Raw genomic sequence first — 24,426 nt, 5'->3', positions numbered from 1 at the left:
TTATATTCAGTTAATATAAATATAGTAGAAGTGAATCATTAACATAGAGAAAATTGAGCAATTAAGGTACAGTAATTTCACGAATACAAGCCGCACCCTTTTGACTAAAATTTTGCTCCCACACTGGAAATGCGGCTTACACTCAGGAGCGGCGAATATGTGAATAATTTTCTGACATTTCCAACCCTGGAAGTGGAAACTGAGGTACCGAGTTGAGCACCTGGCAGTAAAACCTGGCATTGTGCAATTGTTACAAATTGGTTACTCTGTTGCACTGCAGGTGGAGCTGGCTCCCTGCAGGCAGCACGGGGCGGGGAGAGGGAGGGGAGCTCCCTCCTTCAGGCAGCGCAGCCAGGGGGAGAGACGGGGGGCCCTGTGCTGCCATCCCCGCGGCCCAGGGAGAGACAGGGGGCTCCGTGCTGCCATCCCCACGGCTCGGGGGGAGGCGGGAGGCTCCTGTCCCAGCCTGCCACGGGAGCGGGGGGGCTCCTTCCCTTCCTGCGTTCACCACCGCGGGTGCCGGCGGGCTCCATCCCTGCCTGCCACCACGGGGCAGCGCCGGGCTGGGGTGAGCAAGCCCAGTGGCAGCGACAGCCGGCCCCGAGCGGCCCCACCGAGCTGGGCCATCTGACCCCATCAGCAGCCCCGAGCGGGCTGAGCCCACACAGCCTGAGCTGAGCCGGTAAACCCTGCCATGCTGCGATTCTGTTACTATTTGGCAACTTTGTTGCACGCGGGTCCTCACTGCGAACAACAGAGCGGCTTATAATCAAGTGTGGCTTATTTATGGACGAAGAACGAAATGTTTGCCAACACCCGGAGATGCGGCTTATAGTCCGTGCGGCTTGTATTCGTGAAATTACTGTAAGTTTAATAGATATTTTGTTTATAATTCATGAAGAATACTAAGCACTCTTAGTAATAAGTTTTCAAATCATATATATAGTCCAAAATATTTCTCTGCTATAGGTCATGGGATAACAGCAGTAAAGGAAAAAGCAGGAACTACCCTAGGAATTCATAGTGGAAGTTCAGCATCTCTGGAAACAGCAGAGCCTCCTGCAGCTGAAACACCAGTTACTCGTAAGTTCAAGTCCACTGAAATTGGACAAAACTCCTTGACCTTGCCAAATTAGTTCAATTACAAAATTTTAAGATTTTGGTCACAGAAACCAGTTTACTGTAATTTGTCGCTTGCAGGGTTGAAATTATGCTGTAACCTGCTTTTTTTCTCTTGTTTGAAGCAGAAGATTCTCTGGACCAAAGCTCTTCTGAGAACATTCCTTCTTCTCCTTCATCTGGATCTCGTGGCATGCTGTCAGCTATTACTAGTGCTGTACAAAACACGGTGAGTCATTTTAGCTGGTCTCTCTGTTCTAGTTATTTTTCATTATTTTTAGGTTCAATTTCACTGTAGGTCATGTTTTTTAAGTTATAGGTCTTTGTAAAAACAGTTTTTTTGTAAGTCTGCTTAAGGCCTTTTCCCTTACTAAATAATTTTTAAATTGAACAGTCAAATTAAAAAATTAAAACTCAAACAGAACCAACCCAGTTACTATGTTGTCACCAGTTTCAGTGAAGAAAATATGGTCTTCTCCTAATCTATGTAGAATTCTGCAAATTTTTGGAAAATCTTTTTTATAATTGTACCATCGTCTGATTTTTAATTTTTACAGTTAAGTCCTTCTAGAGAAAGTGATTGGACTTCTTACCATTTTTGAAGGCAAATAAAATAAGAAAATACACAATTTGCTTATTTTAAGGCTTTTACTAAGCTCTCTAATTTTAGTTCCTGGCCTTTACCTTCACCTCTTTATCTAGTCTCTCATTTCATATTAACCTTCCCAGATGGGGATCTGACTGCAAACGCAGTGAGGCAAAATCTTATGTTCACAATTCTTTCCTATTACACTGTCCTTATATTTGGTGTGTTGACCTTTATTCTTTTCTCTTTTGTTGGGTTTCTGATTTTGCAAAATGCTGTACCATACCATTTCCAAATCAATTTTTGTGTCATCTTCTTCTCCAACTTTTTTTACATCTTTAAGAATGATGTTTCACTTGAAATTAAGACACTTTAAATATTGACTGTAAAAGCATAAAAGATTAATTCCCCACTGAGCAAGTTTTATGAAATGGCCATTGTTTTTTATTGTATATCCAGTTCATTCTGACTGCCTCATCACTCTAATATCAAAGATTTTGGGAACAGAAGGAAATTCCTATAGATTATTCCTCAGGCTGTTTCTACAGAACCTGGAATATCATATGGATTGTGAGAGCTGGCCCCAGTAAGATTACTTGAGCATTATATAAGATTTGCAAATAAGAGAAGTGTTCTTGTAGGCAGCCAGGACCATTGATACCTCAGTGATCAATGTGGTACAAAAGGAATCACTTAAGGTCGCAGTAAGTCACCTGTAATGCCATTTGAGACTTTGGAAGGGTTTTCCATTATATATCATGTTATATCAGCATTTGAGAATCTGACCCACACATAATCCAGATTGAAATGGAAATCGTTAGCCAATTCTTCAGCGCACATAAAAAATATGAGACACAGAAAAACATATGTATTTAAATAGACAGTTCCAGAATCATCACAAGTGTTACAATTTTAAAAATCAGGTAAGGCCGAGTCTTCTGTTTATGATGGACTTGGCTCCATATTATTCATGTGTAAAACAAGTTCCTACAAACCGGATGCCATTGGATTAAATTAAAGTGGTATTCATAGAATGACAGAGCCAGAGAGCAGGTAGGATTGGAAGGGAACTTAAAGATCATCTAGTTCCTATGCCCCTACCTTGGCCATGGAAACCTTCTACTAAACCAGGTTGCTCAAAGCCTGATCCAGCCTGGCCTTTAATATTTCCAGGGGTGGGGCATCCACCATCTCTCTGGGCAACCTTTTCCAGTGCTTCACCATCCTCATAGTGAAGAATTTCTTTTTGATACTCAATCTAAATATATACTCTTTCAAAGTAAAGACCAAAGTAAAGACTTTTGTCCAAACACTTGCAAAACATCCCTCTCAAGCCTTCCTATAAGCCCTGTTTGAGTACTGCAAAGTTGCTATAAGGTCCCCTCAGAACATTCTCTTCCCCAGGCTGAACAGCCCCAATTTTCTCAGAGTGTCCTCACAGAAGATGTGCTTCAGCCCTTTTATGATTTCTTTTTATTTTTTAACAACAATTGTTGCATTTCCCCTGGTGTAAGTAGTTTAATTAACTGGAAATATTTGTATAGTTCTTTTTTTTTTTTTTACTTTTGGAAAATGTATTCAGAACAAAGTAAATCCATCAAATCCTCTTATTAGTTAAAATATAGGAAATTTAGGGACCTGAATGTTCAAAGATGGTGTCTACAAAAGCACTCCTTATTACAGTTCATGTTAGCCTAAACTGGGAAGAAAATGACCACCTTGCATTATTTTATACAGGGGAAAAGTGTATTATCTGGAGGCTTAGATGCTTTGGAATTTATTGGGAAGACAACCATGAATGTCCTTGCAGAAAGCGATCCTGGATTTAAGAGAACAAAAACACTGATGGCAAGAACAGTCTCACTATCTCAGGTTGGATATATTTAAATACTGCTCTGTCAGTGCAATTTCAGATCCTTTTTCCAGAATTTCACATGCCTCAGGAAGAGACTTGATTTATTGCAGTAGATGCTGGCTGGGCTTATGGAAATAAATATTACACTTTATATTTGCTCTACTTTGTTTTTCTCACAGAATCACAAAAGATGATGTAAAATCATCTTTTCTGCATAATCACATATGCAATTCCTGATTTAAATGTGATAGTATATGTGGTGATAAATCATTACACTCTGGAGGCAAAATCAAATTGTTGGTGTTTTGGTAACAGCTGTAGATAGATATCTTTCAGCGTAAACATTACTATACTGATTTCCTTGGAAATCAGTAATACTGGATGGAATATGATGTATGTTTCATTAAGAATTAGACCTGTAAAACGTTGTATCTCAGTGTCCATCTGACTTAATGGTACCTTTACACAGTTGTGACCCATATGTTTTAAAGCTCAGAGATGCAATAAAAACAGAGTATAAATGCTGTCAATACAAAATTATTTTAGTTCTCCAGACACTGAAAGGAGGGAAAATAGACATTGAAAAGAAACTATGTTTAGTGTATGTTTACTTCCTTGTAGAGAAGAGTAAGCTTTTTCTTTTAATGAGATGTTTCATTTTAGTATTTGTCATTGGGAGAGTTAACAGACTTATAGTGTTGTAGTAGATCAAAAGCACTTAACTCTTGTTTAAGGCCCACAGGATTAAAATGAGCTTTTGAGAATGCCTCTTTTAACAGCATGCATGGATTTGCACATAGAATCTGAGGTAGAATACAACATAAATCAGTTCTCATGAGTCGCACTATAGCTTTTTAGTGATTTGTTTGTAAAACTTTGTGAGTTAACTTTTGAAGATGGAGATTTCAGAGGAAAAATATACCATTTTAAGTCTTTTGTACTTAATTAATCACTGAAGACAATACTGTAGGAATTTTGAACGATGTAATAACATAGGTGGTGGGAGTTCACCTGTATTCAGAGACTTGTATGCGACTTAACTTGCAGTTCAGATATATTTACCACCTTTACTGCAGGAAATTCATGAGAGACCATTTTATCCAGAAATAGAAGGAAGGAGTAGAAGATCCTGTTGGATACACTATTCTATCCTTCTTATACACTGATGCAAGAGTATTAAAAGCACACTAAAATATACTCAAATATATAGAGGATAGTTCTGCCCCACCTTTGGTATAAGTCAGCAATCTCTTTTGTCAGTCCCGCTGTCACTAAAACTGACTTTAGTATTTTCTAAGAATATTTTATAGGAAATATTTATGTAGGTGCATTATTTATCCAAGTTGGTGGATAGGTCCTGAAAATAATACTCTTCCCATTTTGTGGTCTATAGAATGTATTTCATGGCTCTTTAAGGCTGCACATGAAATAGCCCTTTCTCTTTCATTATAATTGGTGGGGAAATTTATTATATGGTATCTGTAGCTGACACTGCTTTTGAAAGTATAAGCAAGATTTTTTTGTTGTCATTGTATTTTAAAGAGAGATGGTTAGCAATTACCATCTAATTAGGGTTAGCAATTACTATCTAATTAGGAAAACCCTACTTAGAATACTATCTAAATATCTTACCAGAGAAAATTATGAAAAAAGAAGTTAGCTCTTTCATCTCTAAAATTTTAGCTCTTCAGGTGTGATATAGTCCCAAATTTTATTACTGCTTGTAGACACAAAGAAGCAGATAGTAATAAAATCTGTCACACTTACAGTACTATCAATAAAACATGGAATGATGTATATTTTTACAGCTGTTGCGAGAAGCCAAAGAAAAAGAGAAACAGAGGCGGGCCCAGCAAGTTACAGTTGAAAGAACAGCACATTATGGACTACTTTTTGATGAGTTCCAAGGTTTGTCTCATCTTGAAGCTCTGGAAATCCTGTCAAATGAAAGTGAAGCTCAGGTACAGTATACAGAAGCATAAATGTATATGGTTGGTAAAAAAATTTATCTTTACATTAATTTTATTCTGCAGATGCATATAGAATGAACAGTAAGTTTTCCATCAAGTTCAGAGAAAGCTGAATTGATCCTATAGCTAGTCCTGGGTTTGAGGAACTCAGTCTCAATACATCTAAAATGTAACTGCAAGATTAACTCAAAACAAACTTCATAACTGACAGGTATTTTTGTTAGGACCATATGTAGTGTGCCATACACAGCTTATGACATTGCAGGTGTCTTGCAAATTCCTTGCAGAATTTGCAATGAGGTTGAAATCTTTCAGTTGAAATCAGGTACAGATACTTACATTTTGGAATTCCAAACCTACTAAATGTGGAGGCTGGTGAATTAAAATTAGTCAATTACTTATTGACTTCTTATTGTGTTAGTTTTTAAAGTTACATAGGACTACACCAAGATACAATTATTGCAAGTATACAAATGTCTTTCTGAAGATGGTAATGTTAATGAGGCCTATCTGATAAATATGTATTTCAATTTCAACTCTCAATTTATTGGCTCTGCTAGGACATCAGTAGATCTCTGACAGTGGACTAACAGAATTTTATAGCTTCCTAGCAGTGATATATTTGTACTGAAACAGTTTTCTAAGTAAATTTCTTGAAAACAAGTTTTCTTTTTTGTTTGTTACTGTAATTAGCATTCTTTGCCCTGTGGGGTACTTCTTAGTAAAATATAACCAACTTATATTTTAAAATATTTTATTTGCTCTCACAAATAAAAGAATCTTATATTAATAACAGTTAGGTGCATACTGTCAATGTTGTTTTTATTTTTTATATTATCTAGATGAAAAGCTATACATCCAAACCACATATTTAAGGTTCAAGGGAACAAAAAACAAAACCAAACATGGCCAAAACCTCCCACCCACTAAACAGGAAAGAGGTAGATAGCAAACAAGTTCAGGTTAACTGCATGTGTCAACAATATTTTTATTTTACTGTGAAATACTGCAGGGTAAGCAAGACGTTTGCAGGTTGTTAGCATGAGGTTTGTGATGCACTTCATTTATGTCCTAGACATGTACATAGTCCTACTCAGTCCAACAGGATTAAAGGTAACTGTGTGTGTCAACAAGTCCAATACCCAGAATCATGCACAGATGCACACAGACACAGAATTCAGAAAGAGTACTGTAGAGAAACTTGGGACCACTTCTTACAGCCCAAAAGCCACAGGAGGAGTGCAAGAGGTATTGAAGACATGTATGTTTAAGCTTTTATTGTTAAAGTTACCATTAAAAGAAGTTTCCAGTTGGCCATTGAAATGGATAGTGCTATAGAAAGGAAGGGGAGAAGCCTGATATAGTCCTTCACTCGAGTGTCACAGCTTTACCTTGTGTTTAACCCTGAGCACACGGGCTGGACAGGAGGACACACCAGTAAGAAAGTAACAGCTGTCTCCAGCCTTGCTCTGAGGTACATCTGTACAACTGTACTCTGTACATCTGGCAAGCAAGCTTTAAAAAAGCCCCTTGAAACATAAAGGTAAAACTTTGTATCAAGGGGAGTAAGGGCACTTCTCTTGGCTTCCAAAGAAGGAGTGCTCTGCTCACGGAATTAACACCGTGTAACTGTAATACAAACAGTGATTCAAAGAATCTGTTTCCATCCCTCTTAGGTGTGCCATCCTATGGCATATGCAGGGATATTGCAATATATCATCCCTGCAGATATGCAGGGACTTGCAGATAGCTGAGGCATTCCAAAACCTGCCAGTACATTCTTCAGAACAGGTAGATCGTCAATAATGTTGGCTGCATTTTGAAGGCAACCTTTTCCAGGTCTTCCCATGAGTGCTCAGACTAACCATTATGCCTATGCTCTTCTTGCCTCTGTCTTCATCCAGGCAATCCCAAAATGCCTATTACAGTTTGCAGTTAAACCATAGATTTATAGTTCAAAATTCATGTTCTGGAGGAAGGAGGGGACCTGATGATTTAGCAAGGCTGGTGTAATTTTTGATACTCAACAAATTCTGTTGACAGGATTTAAAAATATATCTAAGCTGGGAGGTTAGAGACAGGATTTGAACATAATGGAAGTTTCCATTTCTTAGTCTATTTTGGATTCAGGCTCTAAATTAGCATTTAGTAATATTTACTGTCCTTTCTTTCACAGATTCAGTCACATTTAGCAACACTTGATGGAGAACAGTTGGAGACTGTGAAAAATGATTTAATTGCTATAAAAGAGATCTTTGTTCCAAAGGAATTAGATGATGAAGTGGTGCAGGAGCAAAAAGGTAATTAGAAATACAGAGACTTAACCATATGAATAATTGCTATTTCTTTATCTAGTAGTTTTAAAAAATCCAGTCCAAACTGTAATTTCTGATATCCTAACAGTCTTCATAAGGTAGTAACTAAAATTAATACTCTAAAAGTTCTAGCAGCTGATCAGTGCTTAATTTTGAATTTATATTGTAACTAAAGTGTGAGATATGGAAGATCAAACTTAAATAAATATTAAATTGTTTTGCTATATCATCAATGAAAGCAAAAAATGGAAAATAATAACTTTTCTGATAACTGAGATTTTATTACAGAAGTTGTATAGTCTGAAAGTTTTGAACTACTTAGAAGTGCTTTTTTGTTCAGCAGCTTCATCCTCACTCTGCATCCTCCCTTGCTAGATGGGGAAAAAGATTAGAGTACCAAAGAAATTTAAGAACCCTGAATTTTTTGAATGTGACTTGGAAACATAATAGCAAAGCTGCTTTATAGGCATTGCTTGGCAAGATGTGGCATGTGGAGTGTGAGAAAGAAGTTGGAGCAGTGTTAAGTGTTTCTGTAACTGTGACAAGACACAGCATAGAAGAGAATGGGCCAAGCTCACAAAACTTAAAATAAAATGGGTGGGTGCTTTGGTTAGGGGCAAAATAGGTGTCTTAAACAGATCAGAAACATTAGCAAACAGGTTAGAACAGAAGGATAAGAAGTCATGGTTCATGTCTCCAGGCTTGTGAGATCCTATACCAAACCTCTTAGAGCTAACAGCAAAAATCCCCTTGACCTGACTGAAGACTGGCTTATGCCATTGGACACCATATTGTTGTGTTTTGGAAAAAAAGAAACATAAAAGCTTATTTCTTCTACATCTTCTTGATCTTCTTGGGGGTACTTTGCCCATAAAACCTACATTTTGCAAGATGGTGAGATACAATTTCTTTAACCTTCAGAAAAGTTTGCAAAACTGTGTTAACATTCACGTGTTCTAACAGGAGAGTAATTTTTTCTCAGACTGCTCTTTCTGGCAGTGCTTACTCAGCTTGCCTGATACCTCTCACAGGGAGCTCATGGTTTCTCATTGAGGGGGACACAAGTGCTCAGCATAAATTCTTAGTATGGTAAAGTTTTGTACAAGCTTTCCCCCCCTCTTAGTTACTCTTTAAACCCCATTCCTCTACGGAGTCGTGAGAAATAGAAGCCCAGAAACTGTATTACCTGCTTAGGAGTGAGGATTCACGAGATGGCCGTTGTTCCTTAATTTCTGTGGAAAGTAGTTCCTTGCTTTGAAACCAGCTCCCAGGAGAAGCTCTGTTTCTTGCATGAAGTGGTGTTTTCTCTGAAGTTAGAAGTTCTGGGTTTTTTCAGTAAAGAAAAACTGCTTATCCTGCTCCCTGAAGCACTTACAGGAATTTTGAATGGGCTGCAACCAAGACAATGAGCACCTTAAAAAAACAGAGACCAAATCAAAGTGTGCTGCGGACTTTCCCCTGCAAAAGCACTCACTCGTCAGTGAACCGCATTCCTTCCTCCTGTGACTGCGGAAACAGCTATGATTGTTTTCTGGTACAAGTAGCAGGAAGCCACACACATACCCTTTTCTCTAATGTTTACTCTCACTTTGATTATGCAAGCCTTTCATGTATTTTTCACTGCAGCTTCATTTCAGTTGTTTATGAAATAGTAGGAGAGGAATATCTGAATACCTACATTTTGAAAGCCATTAACACCAAAAATTTCATACATGATGTTAAATAAGAGAGTTACCACAGTGAATATTCAATTGAATAGCCCAGTTGTCAACAATTTTAGTGCATATACATGTACACCCCCACATTCCTTTCTTGTGTCAGTGTCACTGTTTTTCAAGTACTGGAATACTTGGTGAAACTATTTCACTGGGTGTATTTGATCATATAAAATACTATAGCAGTAACACACTAACAAAAACTGTCTTCTTTTTTCTTGCAGCAGATATGGGTGAAGAGTTTGTCAGCATGCTCACAGAACTGCTGTTTGAATTGCATGTTGCTGCCACTCCTGACAAGCTAAATAAGGTTAGCACCTATTAGTGAGCTGCCTTCATTCTCTTGGGCAAAGAAGGGGGGCTTTGTTCTGAAATCTGACGCAGAGCAGTACCCAGTTCACTTCAGAAAGCTCTGAAAGTGAAGTACAGGAGACTGTGACTAAAATGCTGAATATAAAAAAGCTTTCACAGAAGTGACACAAGTAAGGCCGTGCAGTTGGATGAGTTGGATTTCTAACACTTTCCAATGTTAGAAAGCTTGAACCAGGGGTGTCTCAGCAGAACAGGGGTCATGAGCACAGCAGATTTGGTTTTACATACTGGGAACAAAAGTCAGGTTCAGAATAATTTTTCTTGCTCTTAGAGTGAGATGCCTTGGAGCTAGTCACATAACTAGTCCCATTTGTACTATCAGGTCCTTTTAAAACTGGTTCATCTGCTGATCTTAGGCTCAAATGAATGTTTATCTCTCTAGCTACATAGACTATGGACAGCTAGCTTAGGCTTAGGTCTTAATGTGTAATTTGACTTCATGTTAAAAAAGAGACATACATTTCCTACTAAGCATAACAGTAGTCTGAAGTTATACAAAGCTTCAAGACTCTTCATCTTTGATTTATTTGCATGTCAGGGAAAGCAGCTCAAGGTACAGCAATTTTATATTTATTTTTCTTTTAAGAATTTAGTACATCTCTCTTATCTCTCCAATTTTTTTTCTTTTTTATAGACATTTCTTATTTTCTTATTAGGAAAACTCTGTAAGAAAAATTTCTGTGTAAATTCTTTAAATAATACCTAATAAAGCTAAAATATTAATTTTGGAATTAGCACCAGCTGTATGTGTTGGTTAGGAATGTTATACCTTTAGAGGAATTATTCCTGGATGATCCATCTTTATGCAGTCTAAAATGATTCTCCCTACAGTTTCTTAAATGTACACTTAAGTAAATGCCACTCAGAGGCTTGATACATTCAAATTTCTGTGTATAAAAAGGAAATAATTACAGTAATTTCACGACTATAAGGCACACCTTTTTGACTAAAATTTTGATCAAAACCTGGAAGTGTGCCTTATAGTCCGGTGCGCCTTATATATGGACAAAGTTCGGAAATTTGCCAACTCAGAAGTGGGATCCGCAAGCTGCGCCAGCCAGCACCAGGGGCAGGCGGGAGTTCTGGGACCTGCAGCACAGGGAGAGCACCTGGGGCTGCGTTTAAAGGCTACGCCAGTCTGTGAAAAATGTTTGCAAATTGAGCACCTACCAGTAAATCCCGTGATCACGCGATTCTGTTACTAATTGTTTACTTTGTTGTGCACAGATCCTCGCTGCAAAAAAAAAAGTGCACCTTATAGTCCAGTGCACCTTATATATGGACAAAGTTTGGAAATTTGCCGACACCCGGAAGTGCGTCTTATAATCCGGTGCACCTTATAGTCATGAAATTACTGTAAACATATTGTTAAATGATGTTCCGGAATGTCATCTGATAGTCTCTTTTCAAACTGAACTTTGGGGTTGGGTTCTTTGTTTGGCAGGCTAGGAAAAAAGCTCATGAATGGCTGGAAGAAGCCAGTTTGTCCACCCCAGTAAGCATAGAAGAGGAGCTAAATGAAAAACCTGAAGCACCTGGTGAAGAAAATACTCAAAAAGACAATAAAATTGAGAGTGATAAAACAGAAGTAGACAAAAGCAAAACTGTGGAGGTAAAATAACTTTTGGAGGATAAGTTTCATAAAATTAATGGACATACTTTGTTTGATAAGGTTATTTCCTTGTGTGGTGGCTTTATATGTCATCCTTATTTTTCGAATTAATGGAAGTAGTAAGAAATAATAATATACAACTATTTACTAGGCCCAGTTGAATACTAAATTACATAAATATTCTTACTGTTACTCTGTTTCCATAAGTAAATATCAAAGTAGCACATTCTCTATCACATTGTTTTTATTGTTTGATATCTGTGTTTTTGTGTGCATGCATGTGTATGCTCAACGTATGGTGAGCTGAGGGATTCTGAGGTGTAATGTCAAACATCACGTGCACACTGAAAGTTGTATCTCAGTGTTTCCTAGTATCTCTTCCTCTCAGAAAAGAGAAGGAACAGGGGGAACTACTTGAACATTTTAAATCATAAACAGACAAAACAGAAATATTATTTAGGTAACTAACAAAGATAGCTCTTAAGGCTAAAAGTGTTCATTTGGACAGTTCTGATAAGGTTAATTATGACTGAGTATTTTCTGTCAAGTTTTATTTTATTTTATGTGGTTGCTGTCTTGGTTGAGATTATTATTTCTTATTAGAAATTATCTGTCATGTTTCCTTACAAAAAAGTCTAAAGAAGCAGACAGAATACTGTATATATTACAGATATGTCTATTGTATATATTACATTGTATATATTACAGATTTTTGTGTGATTGCAGAATGCCAGCTGTCATCAGCTTGTGAAAGCTGTAACCCCACAGTGCTGCGTGGAGATTTGTATCATTGCTGATAAAAGCCCCTTTTTTTGGGCACATTATCTATTTCTGCTCTAGAGATTCAGCTAAGGGATGACTGGGTACTTTCGGCTCCATTTGAAAATAACTATGATTATGACTTGTTCTAGAGTTTAAGTATCTTTCTGTTTGTTAGGACAAGGTTTAAATGTGGTGTGCTAGAAAATCCAAGATCCTGACCTCGTTCCCAGCCAAGTAAATAGTAGACTTGCTCTTACTAATTTTTCAGAGCAAGTAGAATGCTTGTAATTTTACAGTCTGTGGATATTTAATTTTCCAGTATTTGTGAGGATGACATTATGGCTGATGTTACTTCACCATATATGTGTTGGCATTTCCAGTTGGGGTAGGAAGGGTTGCTATGTTTGCAATTCTTTTATATGTATATATCTATAAATATATTTATCAAGGTTGTTATTATTAATTATATTATTCCCATTTTTAATTTAAGGAAATCTACATGCTGTCCATTGAAAGTCTGGCTGAGATAACTGCTCGTTGTATTGAACAGCTTCATAAAGTAGCAGAATTAATTCTCCATGGGCAGGAAGTAGAAAAACCAGCTCAAGATCAAGCAAAAGTGCTGACAAAGTGAGTATTATGTACTTCATATATGAACATTTGGCATTTGCATGAACTCATGAAGTTGCATTCAGCTTGAAGGTACAGTAAGTTCATGGATCAACAAACAGCATTGGCTTTAGGGGTCCTGGTGCTTTATTTTCTCATGAAATCAGGTTCTGTAGGCTACCTGTAATTTTTTAACATGGCTGACATATGTATGTTTACAAAAACATTACCTATACACAGGCTAAAAGTTGTTTCTGCTCCAGCAAGGAAATGTACATGCCAACTTGGGTTGCATTTCCTCTCCCCTGTGCAAAAGATACTGTGCCTGCATATATGGAATTTGCTTTTAGAGTGTATAATGCAGTCTTACTATCTGCCAACAGAGTTTCATTATCTAGTGTTTATCTTCCAAAACATACAAAAATCAGTATGTAGTTCTAAACAATAGACCACATTTGTTAGCAGCTTTGTTATTAACCATAGGGAAACACCCAGAATTTCAAGAAGTCAGACTATCTAGTGGGACTCTAAATTAAAATCTCAAGCTCTCTGTAGTTATTAAGTCTAGTGGTTTCTGCAAGTTTTCATGTTAAAATATTTTAAACAGTTGACTCCTAAGTAAGTAAAATATTTAACCAAGTGTTTATTCTTAAGAATGCTACTAAGAATAGCAAAGTCCATAGGAACACTTCAGTCTAAAACAAAGCACTTATTAAGTATTTTTCAGAGTGAGAGCTAAGGTATGGTGCACCTTGCAGGATGAGGTCCTATGGGATACACTTGTGAATGTCTAGGAAAACAATGAAAGATCTCAGAACAGAGCTAGGTCTTGTTATCTCATATTTTAGCCACAAGTGGTCTTTCCCTTTTAGCACAGAGAAGATGTTTTGTTGTTCACATGGAAAACTTCTCACTGTTCTCATTCAAGTCTGATTTATTTCTAACAGTATTCCCAGAAGTTGTGTAGCTGTAATCATCAGAAAAACCATAATTGAACTAGAAGTTTAGAATTTAAACAAATGAAAGAAACATTGCACAGTCAAAAAAGACTGGTGTGTTCAACAACACATCATTTTGCTGCTGTAGTCAGCAGTGGATTTTTCAGTGAAGGAATATAAAAACCTTATCATAAACAGTTTATTCCTAAATAGTTTTAAAATATTTAGAAGCAAAATTGCTTTAAGAACATCTTTGCTTCTGAGATAACATTTGTCATAGGATTTTTTATCTATTGATAGGTCAAGGATGTATTTTTATATTTGTCTCTCTCTTGTTTTTTTAAACCAGTTTAACAAGTGCCATGTGCAATGAAGTTTCATCTTTATCAAAGAAGTTTTCTGATTCTGTGACAGCAGCTGGGGTAAGATGACAGCATTTCCTGTAGCATTTGGGCTATTTTTGACATAGTTCACCTCTTGTAAAAGAAATTCTTATATGAGTCCAGAAGCTTTATAGCAGCAGAGAGGCCACTTCTTTCCTTAGACCAAGAACACAGAGCATTTTTACAGCAGGAAAAGTTTACAAGCCTTGATAGATGGCACTGTGTCCCCTGCCTTGTAAAATCTCTTTCTAAAAACCATTTCCTCCTTTTCCTGATCACCACTCTACACTTACTTTCTCACATTGAAGGGTCCCACTTTTGAAGTTACATAGCTTGATGATAATTTCTTCTCTGACTCAACCTATCCCTTTTGAACACATTTGTGTAAAAGTCATAACAGACTGTACTTGCAATACCTTAAGGTGGTTTCAAGAGTTGTCTTCTAAGCCTTTACTAGATCCTCTGGCTTAGCGCTGCAGTGTTTTCAAAAGGTTTAAGGGATTAGAAAATCTATTTGATCCCTCTTAAAAAAAATACTGTGTCTTCTATCACAAGATATTCTGTTTAAGAACATCCATTTATCTGTGAACATCTTTGCTAGAAATAGTATCCTGCCTTTCAAGATGCTTTAAGGATGACTGACATCTCAGTATTACAGCAGGATTCGGAGGTAAAAATTGTGCTGCTGCTGAAATCATTCTGTAAACGTCAGAGAAGAACAAATTCTGATTCTCCTGATTGTTCCATGAAAACATGACAGTAATTAGAAGGAAATTTTCCCAGTTTTCCTTTAGCTCTTCCAGCACATCTCTGAGCCTGTTTTTTCATAGTTACTTGTCAAGAACATGATTTATTTCTTTGCTTTTAATATGAATAATTTACCTAACTTCCAATTACTGTAAGAAAAAAAATGCTTACTTTGCATTTTGGTATTGTACTTTAGCATACATCTGTGGGAAACTTGAAATTAGTACATGCACAAAAATATAAAAATGTTAGAATATTAAATTGACCCACTAAACAATGCATTTTGTAATGGATTTTCTAGTAACTGAGAGTAAAAATGTACTTCTTTTCTCTAACCATCTCTCCTTAGTTCTACCGCCTTTTTTCAAACTGAAATTAAGAAGTTTCATGTTTCTGTGAAAATATAACATGAGAGCTACAAGGTTACAAGTGGAAATCCTTAGTTAAATTAATCAGTATTGTGTTCAGTGTTGAAATAAAACAACTTTTGCTGGAGGTTACTGTTGTTCTAAAGAACCACTATGCGAAGAACAGTGAGAATAAAAAAGGGAAGAACTGCCATTTTAAAAAGCAGAGGGGCTAATGAATCTTGATTTTCTAGCATCTAGTAGTGTAACTACTCGTTGTATCCATCATTCTTCCTTTTTTCTCAGCTTGTGTGCTGGGCTGTTTCACCAGCTAACCTGCACTGCCCAGCACACGTGCTGCCTCCAGTTTGGGGATCTGAGTTTCACCTGATTTTCCTTTTGTAGGGGAGCTACTCTGGACCTTTCATTTTGTCCTACACAGATATTTGTGTAACTTCTAAGAACTTAATTTTTCTTCTGACATGTCTTTTTCCTTTTTGTGTCCTTGAAAATGTGGTTAAAATTTCTGTGGGATGTGAAAAGGTCAGCTACAGACACATGGACTAACAATGTCATTACGTAACACTCACACCTGTAGGAAAGTAGGCGATTTGAAACTCAGTGGTACATGAATTAATGAAGAAGTAAAATCCTGGCCCTTTCTTAGTTCATTGTACTCTGTGATAGAAATGCATAGGGTGTACTGAGGTGTCTTTGAAATGCAGACACAGTTACTAGCAATATTGAGATTAACAATCTGAGTAAGAATCAAGGTGAAAGAAGACCTTTACAGAATTCCTAAAACCACATCTCAGATATCAGTATATTTCTGTTAAATATATTTCTTCACCTGGCTTTTCATTCTGTTTACAGAGCAATATGAAGGCAGAGGTTCTTAATCCCATCATCAACAGTGTGCTATTAGAGGTAAGCTCCACCTCTTCACTTTAGAAAATGTTCTAATAAAATTATTTTAAATAAGACAGGCACATTTAGTTCTAAAGGGAAAACCATTTAAAAAGTAATGACAATATCATTCTGGCTATTCAGTGCCAGCACATAAATGTCCCAATTTTGTGTTTAGCCTCTCCCATAAACATTGTAATAGTGAAGTTGCTTTTACTGAAGATTCTTAAGAGCTGTATAACTGAAGTAAGGCTGGCCAGCTCTGAAACTCTGCTGCTGTATTGGTCAGAGCACAGCAACAAATTGCAGTTTCAGACTATTCTTTCCTTTAAAATTTGGGTTGTAGGTATGCTAGTAGTGTTTGCCATCTGCCGTCATTTAGATGTCTACAAAGATTCACAGTCTAGCAACAGCCTTGGTCAGCACATGGATAACCATGTGTCAGACCATCAGAATGTTCATGAGTGATTTCTTTCATTTGACACCATGATCTGCTTTTCTTCAGAAAAGCACAGTGAGTAAAACATGCCTCAGTTTTACCAAGAAGAGTTTGAGATTAAGTGTTATCTTCACAAAGTCCTAAAAGTCATAGGATCTGCAGCACAAGTTTTTAACTCTGTTAGATCACACTTCCTTTAAAACATAAATAAACATATGGTAGTGACCATAAATTGTCATTCTGTACTTAATAGCTGCATTCCCTTAAAAATAAGGAGAAGATTGCTTTACAGTAAGCAATTTCGCAGTGAATTAACAATACCCTTAAGTAAAACTATGGAAAGTTGAATAGAGCTGTAGTGTAGATTACCATGCATTTCCTTTTGTTATAGGGTAATTTTTCTGTTGCTGCTGACTTACCTTCCTGCACTCCAGGAACTACAAAATCTAGGAATATTTAGAATTGTGGAACACAATGTTTTGTACTTCATAAATCCCATAGTTCTATACAAATATGTATTAATACAGCCTAGGATGATGGAGAATAACAAACTGCTATACTGTTCAATATTAGAAATTCCAAAAATAGTACTGCATGTTAGAACCATTATAATTTGAACTGTTAATTTCAGTGACACTTTCCACCTACAGAAAATTCAAAATTAGTTCGGTTGATGGTAAGACTATCTGATTTGTGTTTGAAAAGTCAAATCTGCTTCCGAACTCTAGCATTTTATTCTACTCGTATTACCAACAAAACTGTGCAAGAGTTCAAACTTAGTGGCAGTCAGGTTTTTCTGTATTTATTCAGGCTATGCTATCCACACATTCTAAAATGTTTTGTGAAGACATATGCTAATATAGCATGATGCAGATGTAGAGGAAAAAAAAAAAAGAAAATAAAAAGTACAGTGTAATTCCTGAAGTACATGACAGCTGTACTGATGAACCACATGTTTTCTCTCCTCATTAGGGCTGCAACAGTACTACATATATTCAGGATGCTTTTCAGTTACTGCTTCCAGTTCTGCAAATTTCCCATATCCAGACCAGTTGTTCGAAAGCCCAGGAGTTGTCAGCTTGACAGCAACCACAAACCCAAAGTCTTGAGCTGTGCCAAGAGAAGAACTGGTACAAGAGATGTCTGGCCACTAGAGTTCTTTGAAGACACTAAATGCGGTTTTGCACACACAGTACTGAACAACATTTTAAAACTCTTTCAGACTTTCAGACTTTAGAAGTAGTTAGTAAAGTGAGAAATTTCTTTTCCAGTACAGTTCATGCTTTGCATTAATTTAAGCAGAAATTTATTGATATTAGCATTGACTTTAATACAGATTCTAAATGTTTACCCTTTCAGTTGTAAACAATGTATGAAACAAATTGGAATGTAAAGTTTCTTAAAACATTTCACTTCAAATTACCATTTATATTGTTTGTATCATAACTGCAGTTTTAAAAGTATATTTCAGAAGCTGGTTTCAGTATTTAATTTTCGCCAATATGAACAAATTATTATAGTGCTGATCTTGTTAAATATTATTTCCAGTAGCAAATAATATTATATTAATATGTACCACTAACATAACACTTTGTATTGAAGGAGTTGCGCACCAGTAGGTATTAACTTTACTAAATGAATATTATAGAGGTTATGCATAAAGAATTATACTGAAAAGAAATTTTCTGAGCCAGTTAAGATTACGGGTATAGCTCTGTATTTGCTGACCCATAAGTTTATATTAATTTACGTCTATTTCTGAATTTCAATGGTTGAACAACACAGGAGACAAAAGTAATCTTTTTAATATGCAAAGGATAGAAAATTTCCCTGTTGTTTGGCAATCGGAACACCTGCTAAACAACCTTCTCTGACATGTGTTAGTGGGTTAACACTTTGGCGTTTACAGATACTTACAGTTCAGAAATAGAAGTTGTAGTTAGAAGTTATGAAAGAATTGCTTTGGGTGTGGAGGTCATCTGTCAGACCAATCACCTTCTTTTTGAGGCAATAGCTCGGGCATAAACATTGGAATGACATTTCTTAACAACACTAGCAACCATGCTAATTTGTTTTAAAATCTTTAGTTTAAAATCCTGAGCTTTGGACCTAAGAATTTGTTTAGGCTAGTTTACCTCTTAGACAGGAAGAACCTTCCGATATTTTACATAGCCTGTTCTCTTGGACTTTTGTCATTTATTATGTTTCTTTCCGTTATTTTGTATTTTTTTCTCAGTATATTCATTAATTGTATTTAAATACTAGTTTTTAGAGTTAACATTTTAATATGTTTCAGCATAGTTTATGCAGCATAAAAATAATGAAATAGCGCATGAGGCAGTTTCTTTCTATGATAGAAAAGAGAAACCATGTATCTGCTTTGCATATGGCAACTTCTCTGAGTCCATATAAGGGGACAGAAAGGTCTTTTTGTGTTGTACACTACTGTGGTCCCTGTTCTACTGTCATACTCACAGTGACTTTTCCATCTTTTGTTATTTAGAGATGAAATTTTCCCTATCCCTAAAATAAGGTTTATTAAGCAAAATCTATTTTCTGACACCCTGTAATTTAACAGACATGAGTTGTCTTTCTGGGTAAGTAGAAGATGTACAGTCTTCAAATTCTTTTGTACAGGCTGAATATAATATCAGAAGCCTCAGGGAATAATGTTTGAAATCATTTAGGAGCATTCTTAAGTCAAAGATTGCTTGTCTGAGATACTCCTTACTAGAGGTTTCACTGTCTTGCTTAAATTGTGCATTTATGAATAAAGTACCTTACCCTGAAGTAAAAGAAGCTATAAAAAGTAACATAGAGACTTAAAGTATTTACATCCATACAATGTAGGAAGGGAAACAGGGCAGGATATAAGCATAGGGATGCTCCCTGATCTTAGATTCAATCGTGGGAAAGCTGAATGTTGTATCTTTAAATCAGTTTTAGGTAAATAATATTTCAGTAGAAAAGTACTGTATGGACGTAGCCAGAATATTTTGTTTACACTGATTTGTATTTTTCCACCAGTCAAATAAATCATTTGAGATACTGAACTGAGACAGTACACTAAAAGGGAGGGGTTTGAAGAATAATGTGATGGGAGTATGTTCTCAGTGAAGTAATTTACTTTCTGATTTTTTGATTTACCTTTGGAATGATGAGTGCGATTTTACTGGGAGACTGACAAAAACAGATGTTGCCTTAGACTTTAACTACAGAGCGTTCTTTCTTTCATCACCACCGTTTTCCAGGTCAGTACACTGAGTGTGCCTTGGCACTTGGCAAACTACTGGGTTTTAAGTACTCGTGAAAATTGCCTGTTTTCTTGAGTAGATGTGTTTTCCATGGCATTCCATTCACTTTTGAGCATACCCACCCAGTTATACAGTAACAAAGCAGGCAGGCTTGTGCACTGACTAAGTTTGAAATTTATCAGGATGAAACTTAGAACAGCATCTGCATACCTACAGCCTTGCAGGTGATCCACAGTTACAGGTTATCCCTGTAGAAGGAGCTGGAATTAGACTTTAAAGAAGTAATTTACTGTATATAAAGGATATTGACTTCTTTTTTTCTTGGGTTGGGGGTTTTTTTTGGGTAAACAAACCAAAGCAAGCTGTAGGTTGTTTATTGCTTTTTAGAATATAGGCTATTCATGTCTATTCAAATATCTTCCCCATGAGTTCCTCCTACACTCCAGCTTCCATTGCTAGAGACAGCTGAACAAAAGAACTGTCTCTTCCACTTTTTATCATGGTGTTTAAATTACCCACTGAAGCCATTAATATCTTGCTCCAAAATGTGCCTCAGTTATATCATACAAAATCACAGTCATTACCAGTTGGGATGCTTTTTAGTGATGAGTCACCAGTAATGTCCACTGTCACTCACTAGTCAAGATTCATAACAATTTAAAGAAGTCTGAAACACCGTAGTATTTTGAATGACAAATACAGGTTTCCTCCTTTGTTTTCGATTCACAGAAGTGTTTTTATCATGCAAGCATTCACCCAGCTCATAGGATTATCTTTGAGACATTCCAGTTCTATTTCAGGTGACAGCCCCATCCTTTCTGTTAGTCTCAGAAGAATGTAGAGCATGGAAAAGGACTTTCCTGAGTTCTTTTGAAAACCATCTCAGAGCAAGGCTTAACATGACACCATCAGCCAGTCTGACCTACTTTGAAGTTCTTACAGTAGGACTGGAAAGCCCTTGGGACTTTAAACACTTATTCTGTCTCAGGTCAACCTTTGTTGCTGAAGCTGCTTTTATTGTGCAACTTGTACATTTTACATGCTCTATCCTACTTCAGCATTCATTTTAGAATTAAAATTTGAAAATAGAATGTCAAAAATTCAACGGTATAAAAAGATGGGAGATGGAAATTATTTTCAAAAGAAAAAAATAATTTGCTCTCTGGAAATAACAATTTTCAAGGTTGGATTAGAGAAAAGCCTCTATAAAAATACTTTTTCAGCATTTCTCAGAATAAACAAGAGATGACATCAGATTAGTTCAGCAGAACAGAGATAACACACCTCTAACGTAAAATGAATTTACAGGTTGTCAGAGGTGGAACATTAAAAGAGGAAGAGCTCAAAGGAAAGAAGACAGTTAATTTGATCACTGGGGATCCACAGTGCTCATTCTCCCTCTATGGCCTGCCCTGCAAAAGTCCCTGAGCACACGTTTGCTAAGAACTCCTTAGCAATCTCCCCACTTTGATCTCCTCTTCACAGCCTTCCTTTACAGCCTTTTGAGGACTACTCAGAATTACACTGGGTAGTACTTGAATTTCACAATTATAAGCTGCACCTGATTGTAAGCTGCACATCCAGGTGTCGGCAACATTTAGGTCTTTGTCCATGTATAAGCCGCACCGGAATATAAGCCGCGCTTTTGTTCTCAGTGAGGACCCATGTGCAACAAAGTAACAAATTAGTAACAGAATCGTGGGATCATGGGGTTTACTGGCTCGGCTCAGGGCCGGGCAGGCTCGGTCCGCTCGGGGCTGCTGACAGGGCCGGGTGGCCCAGCTTGGTGCTGCGGCTCAGCAGGGCCTCTCGGGGCCGGCTGGGTAGCGCTACCGCTGCCCCTCGGCAGAGGCGGTTGGCGCTGCCAGGGCCACTCGACACATAGGCGGCCGGCGCCACCATGGCTGTGGCCGCTCGGCACAGAGGCGCCTGGCACTGCCACTGCCGCTCGGCACAGAGGCAGCCAGCGCCACTGTGGCTGCTCAGCACAGAGGCAGCTGGCAGTGCCATGCCTGTGCCTGTTCGGCACAGAGGAGGCCAGCACTGCCACCTCCACTCGGCACAGAGGCGCCTGGCGCTGCTGCCGCCGCCACTGCTTGGCAGAGCCACCCGGCGCTGCCGCGGCCGCTGGACTCGCTCGCCCTGGCCCACCACCTGCGCTGCCCCTGTCCGGTGCTGCCCTGCGGTGCTGGCAGGAGCCCTCTCCCCCCTCCGTGCAACAGAGTAACCAATTTGTAACAATCACACAATCCCAGATTTTACTGGCAGTCTGGGTTGGGAAATTTCTGAACTTTGTTAATATATTTTCCGCTCTGAAATATAAGCTGCACTTCCGGGTTGGGACCAAAATTTTAGTCAAAAGGGTGCGGCTTATATTAGTGAAATTACTGTAATTTTTAAACACCTTAAGAAGCCTCTCAATCCATTTATTAGATTTGGGAAAAAGCTGCCCTGCTCTTCCTGCCACTGAAGGTCTGACTGTATCAGCAGCTTATCTGGTGCTGGCATTTAAGGTGATCTCTGCCTTCCAGTTCCCTTTGCCAGTTCAGCCCCATGCCCATTTTGAATGTTCTCTGCTGCATCAGTTTCACCTTTCCCAGCAATTTTGGTAACACAAACACCCCTTCTTCCCTCCTGCCCATCATCTTGTGCTTGAGAGGGTACACCAGGACATCCTTTCTCTCCTCACATGTTCAGTTCTAACAAAGCCAGAGATGAAGACAAGGAGTTACAAGGATGTGGGAGGAGAGAACCCAAACCTCAGGAGAAAATAGAAAGACACTAAACTAGTTGTTTTCAGTCCCTCCTTCAGTACAAGGAAGTTGAACTAGTGACCACCTGAAATCCTTTTCAACCTAAATTACTTCAGGATTACCTTTTTTGTTACCATCCTTATCAATGTCCCCCCATTTTCCCATTATTTCCTGTAGTTTGGATCATAGTTAGAAGACAAGGTAAGCTTTACTCAGCAGACAAGAAAAGCTTGTAAGAGCCTTTTGGGTTTTTCTTGTTTATGTTGTTCTTAGAGGCAATTTGGCAGATGGAACCTTCCAGGATAGTAAAACCAAAAACTTTGAGAGCTGTGGGATATCTGTGGGTAATAAAATAGCAAATCACAGTTTATTTGTCTAAGGAAAACAAAAGAGGCAGGTTATAGGCAGAAAGAATAATAATAGAATGAAATTGTAGGAGAAAGAAAATTAAGTTGGGGTCACAAGAAGCAGGGCTGCTCCTATCAAAATCTTTGGATTGCTGAAGGGGAAACGTGATAGTTTGAATTACTTGGAAGCATTTATACACCAACCAAAATGGCCTTAGCAACTCTGTAGTGAATTGAGACTAATATGCCTCTTCATCTGTAAGTTGCTCTCCATAATAAGGAAAAACAACTGAGAAACAAATTGTGAGGCTGTATTAAAAACTCTACTTCTGAAAAACTCTGATTCTGAGAAGCTTTGTTGTTACCACAAACAATAAAAAGCCCCCAAATCAAGACAGTATTTTTCTCTTATTTTTTTAATAAGATGGCAAAATAAAAAACAATAGAAACAAATGTTTCAGACTTATCCAATGAAATACAAAAAAATCCATATGCCTTCAAATAATTCAGAAGCTAATGTTCACAACTATTCCTGTTAAATCTGAACTGCTTGGTGTAGACTGGAAAATGCAATTTCAGAAAGCTTCAGGAGGGGAAGGCTGCATAAATGTAAGGAATGGAGGTAATGAAATATTAACTGGATGCTAAATTGCTGCGTATCATGTTTGCAATGGGCAGTTTATAATCTGTTCATCCTGATGGATTTAGCACAAGGGAGCCTGAAGTCCTGGCAATTTCTGTCTCTGCCTTGTAATTGATGGCTAAGATGTAACCACAAATCATGTGTTAGCACCAAAGGAGTTTGGGACCCTGCTCAGCCCAAACAGCTCCACTGCACTCAGAGAAGCAGTAGTAAATGGGAAGTAAGGAAAAGTTCCAAGAGATAATGAGTCAGAATGCTGATGACCCAAGCCAGAACAAAAGATGGAAATACAATTTCTCAAAAAGTACAAACCCATTTAATGTCTTAATGAGTTATTAAAAAATCTATAATAACGATTTTGTGATTTGAGGTCAAATTAGTTCTTTTCCACATTTTTTTCCTTATCCATTAAGATATTGCACAAATTATGATGGTCTTCCTGGTTTACTGCAGAAACTAACATGCTTGCTGCAGAATTCTTTCCTCCTGTAATACTTTGGCCACCTTTCTCAACAGCCAGAAACTGCATTTTTTAGGCATCTTAGTCTTCTAGAGCATTAAATAGGTTGAAAATTGTGCTCATTTCATGAAAGTAGGGGATAATTCCTATCTTTATACAGACTTCTTATGCTATGGAACATATAAAATAAATTTCTGCCCTGATAAAAAAATGTAATTATCACAAGGATTATCTTGCAACCATAACTAAGTATGAATCCTGAATAAACATAAATTGATCTATATTATCTATATT

The 24,426-nt window shown here is 37.5% G+C and overlaps 1 protein-coding gene across 4 annotated transcripts in view; it reads left to right on the top strand.

Annotated features, from left to right (window-relative positions):
* The window catches only part of FAM114A1 (family with sequence similarity 114 member A1), a 32,250-nt gene extending 12,522 nt beyond the window's left edge, over window positions 1-19,728 (top strand). Inside the window, exons 4-14 of one of the 4 annotated variants that reach the window (XM_033061356.1) lie at window positions 970-1,083; window positions 1,248-1,348; window positions 3,443-3,577; window positions 5,369-5,521; window positions 7,707-7,830; window positions 9,785-9,870; window positions 11,377-11,544; window positions 12,797-12,936; window positions 14,203-14,275; window positions 16,204-16,257; window positions 17,648-19,728. In XM_033061356.1, coding sequence (XP_032917247.1) covers window positions 970-1,083; window positions 1,248-1,348; window positions 3,443-3,577; window positions 5,369-5,521; window positions 7,707-7,830; window positions 9,785-9,870; window positions 11,377-11,544; window positions 12,797-12,936; window positions 14,203-14,275; window positions 16,204-16,257; window positions 17,648-17,758 — 1,259 coding nt within the window. In that variant the 3' untranslated portion in view covers window positions 17,759-19,728. Of the gene's footprint in view, window positions 1-969; window positions 1,084-1,241; window positions 1,349-3,442; window positions 3,578-5,368; window positions 5,522-7,706; window positions 7,831-9,784; window positions 9,871-11,376; window positions 11,545-12,796; window positions 12,937-14,202; window positions 14,276-16,203; window positions 16,258-17,647 lie in introns of all 4 variants that reach the window. The other 3 variants (XM_033061354.1, XM_033061355.1, XM_033061353.1) reach the window with 3 other exon arrangements.
* The last annotated feature ends 4,698 nt before the right edge of the window (window positions 19,729-24,426 follow it).

This window comes from Catharus ustulatus, chromosome 5, assembly GCF_009819885.2.
Source record: "Catharus ustulatus isolate bCatUst1 chromosome 5, bCatUst1.pri.v2, whole genome shotgun sequence".
Taxonomy (NCBI): domain Eukaryota; kingdom Metazoa; phylum Chordata; class Aves; order Passeriformes; family Turdidae; genus Catharus; species Catharus ustulatus.
This window is presented reverse-complemented; position numbering and strand designations above follow the sequence as displayed.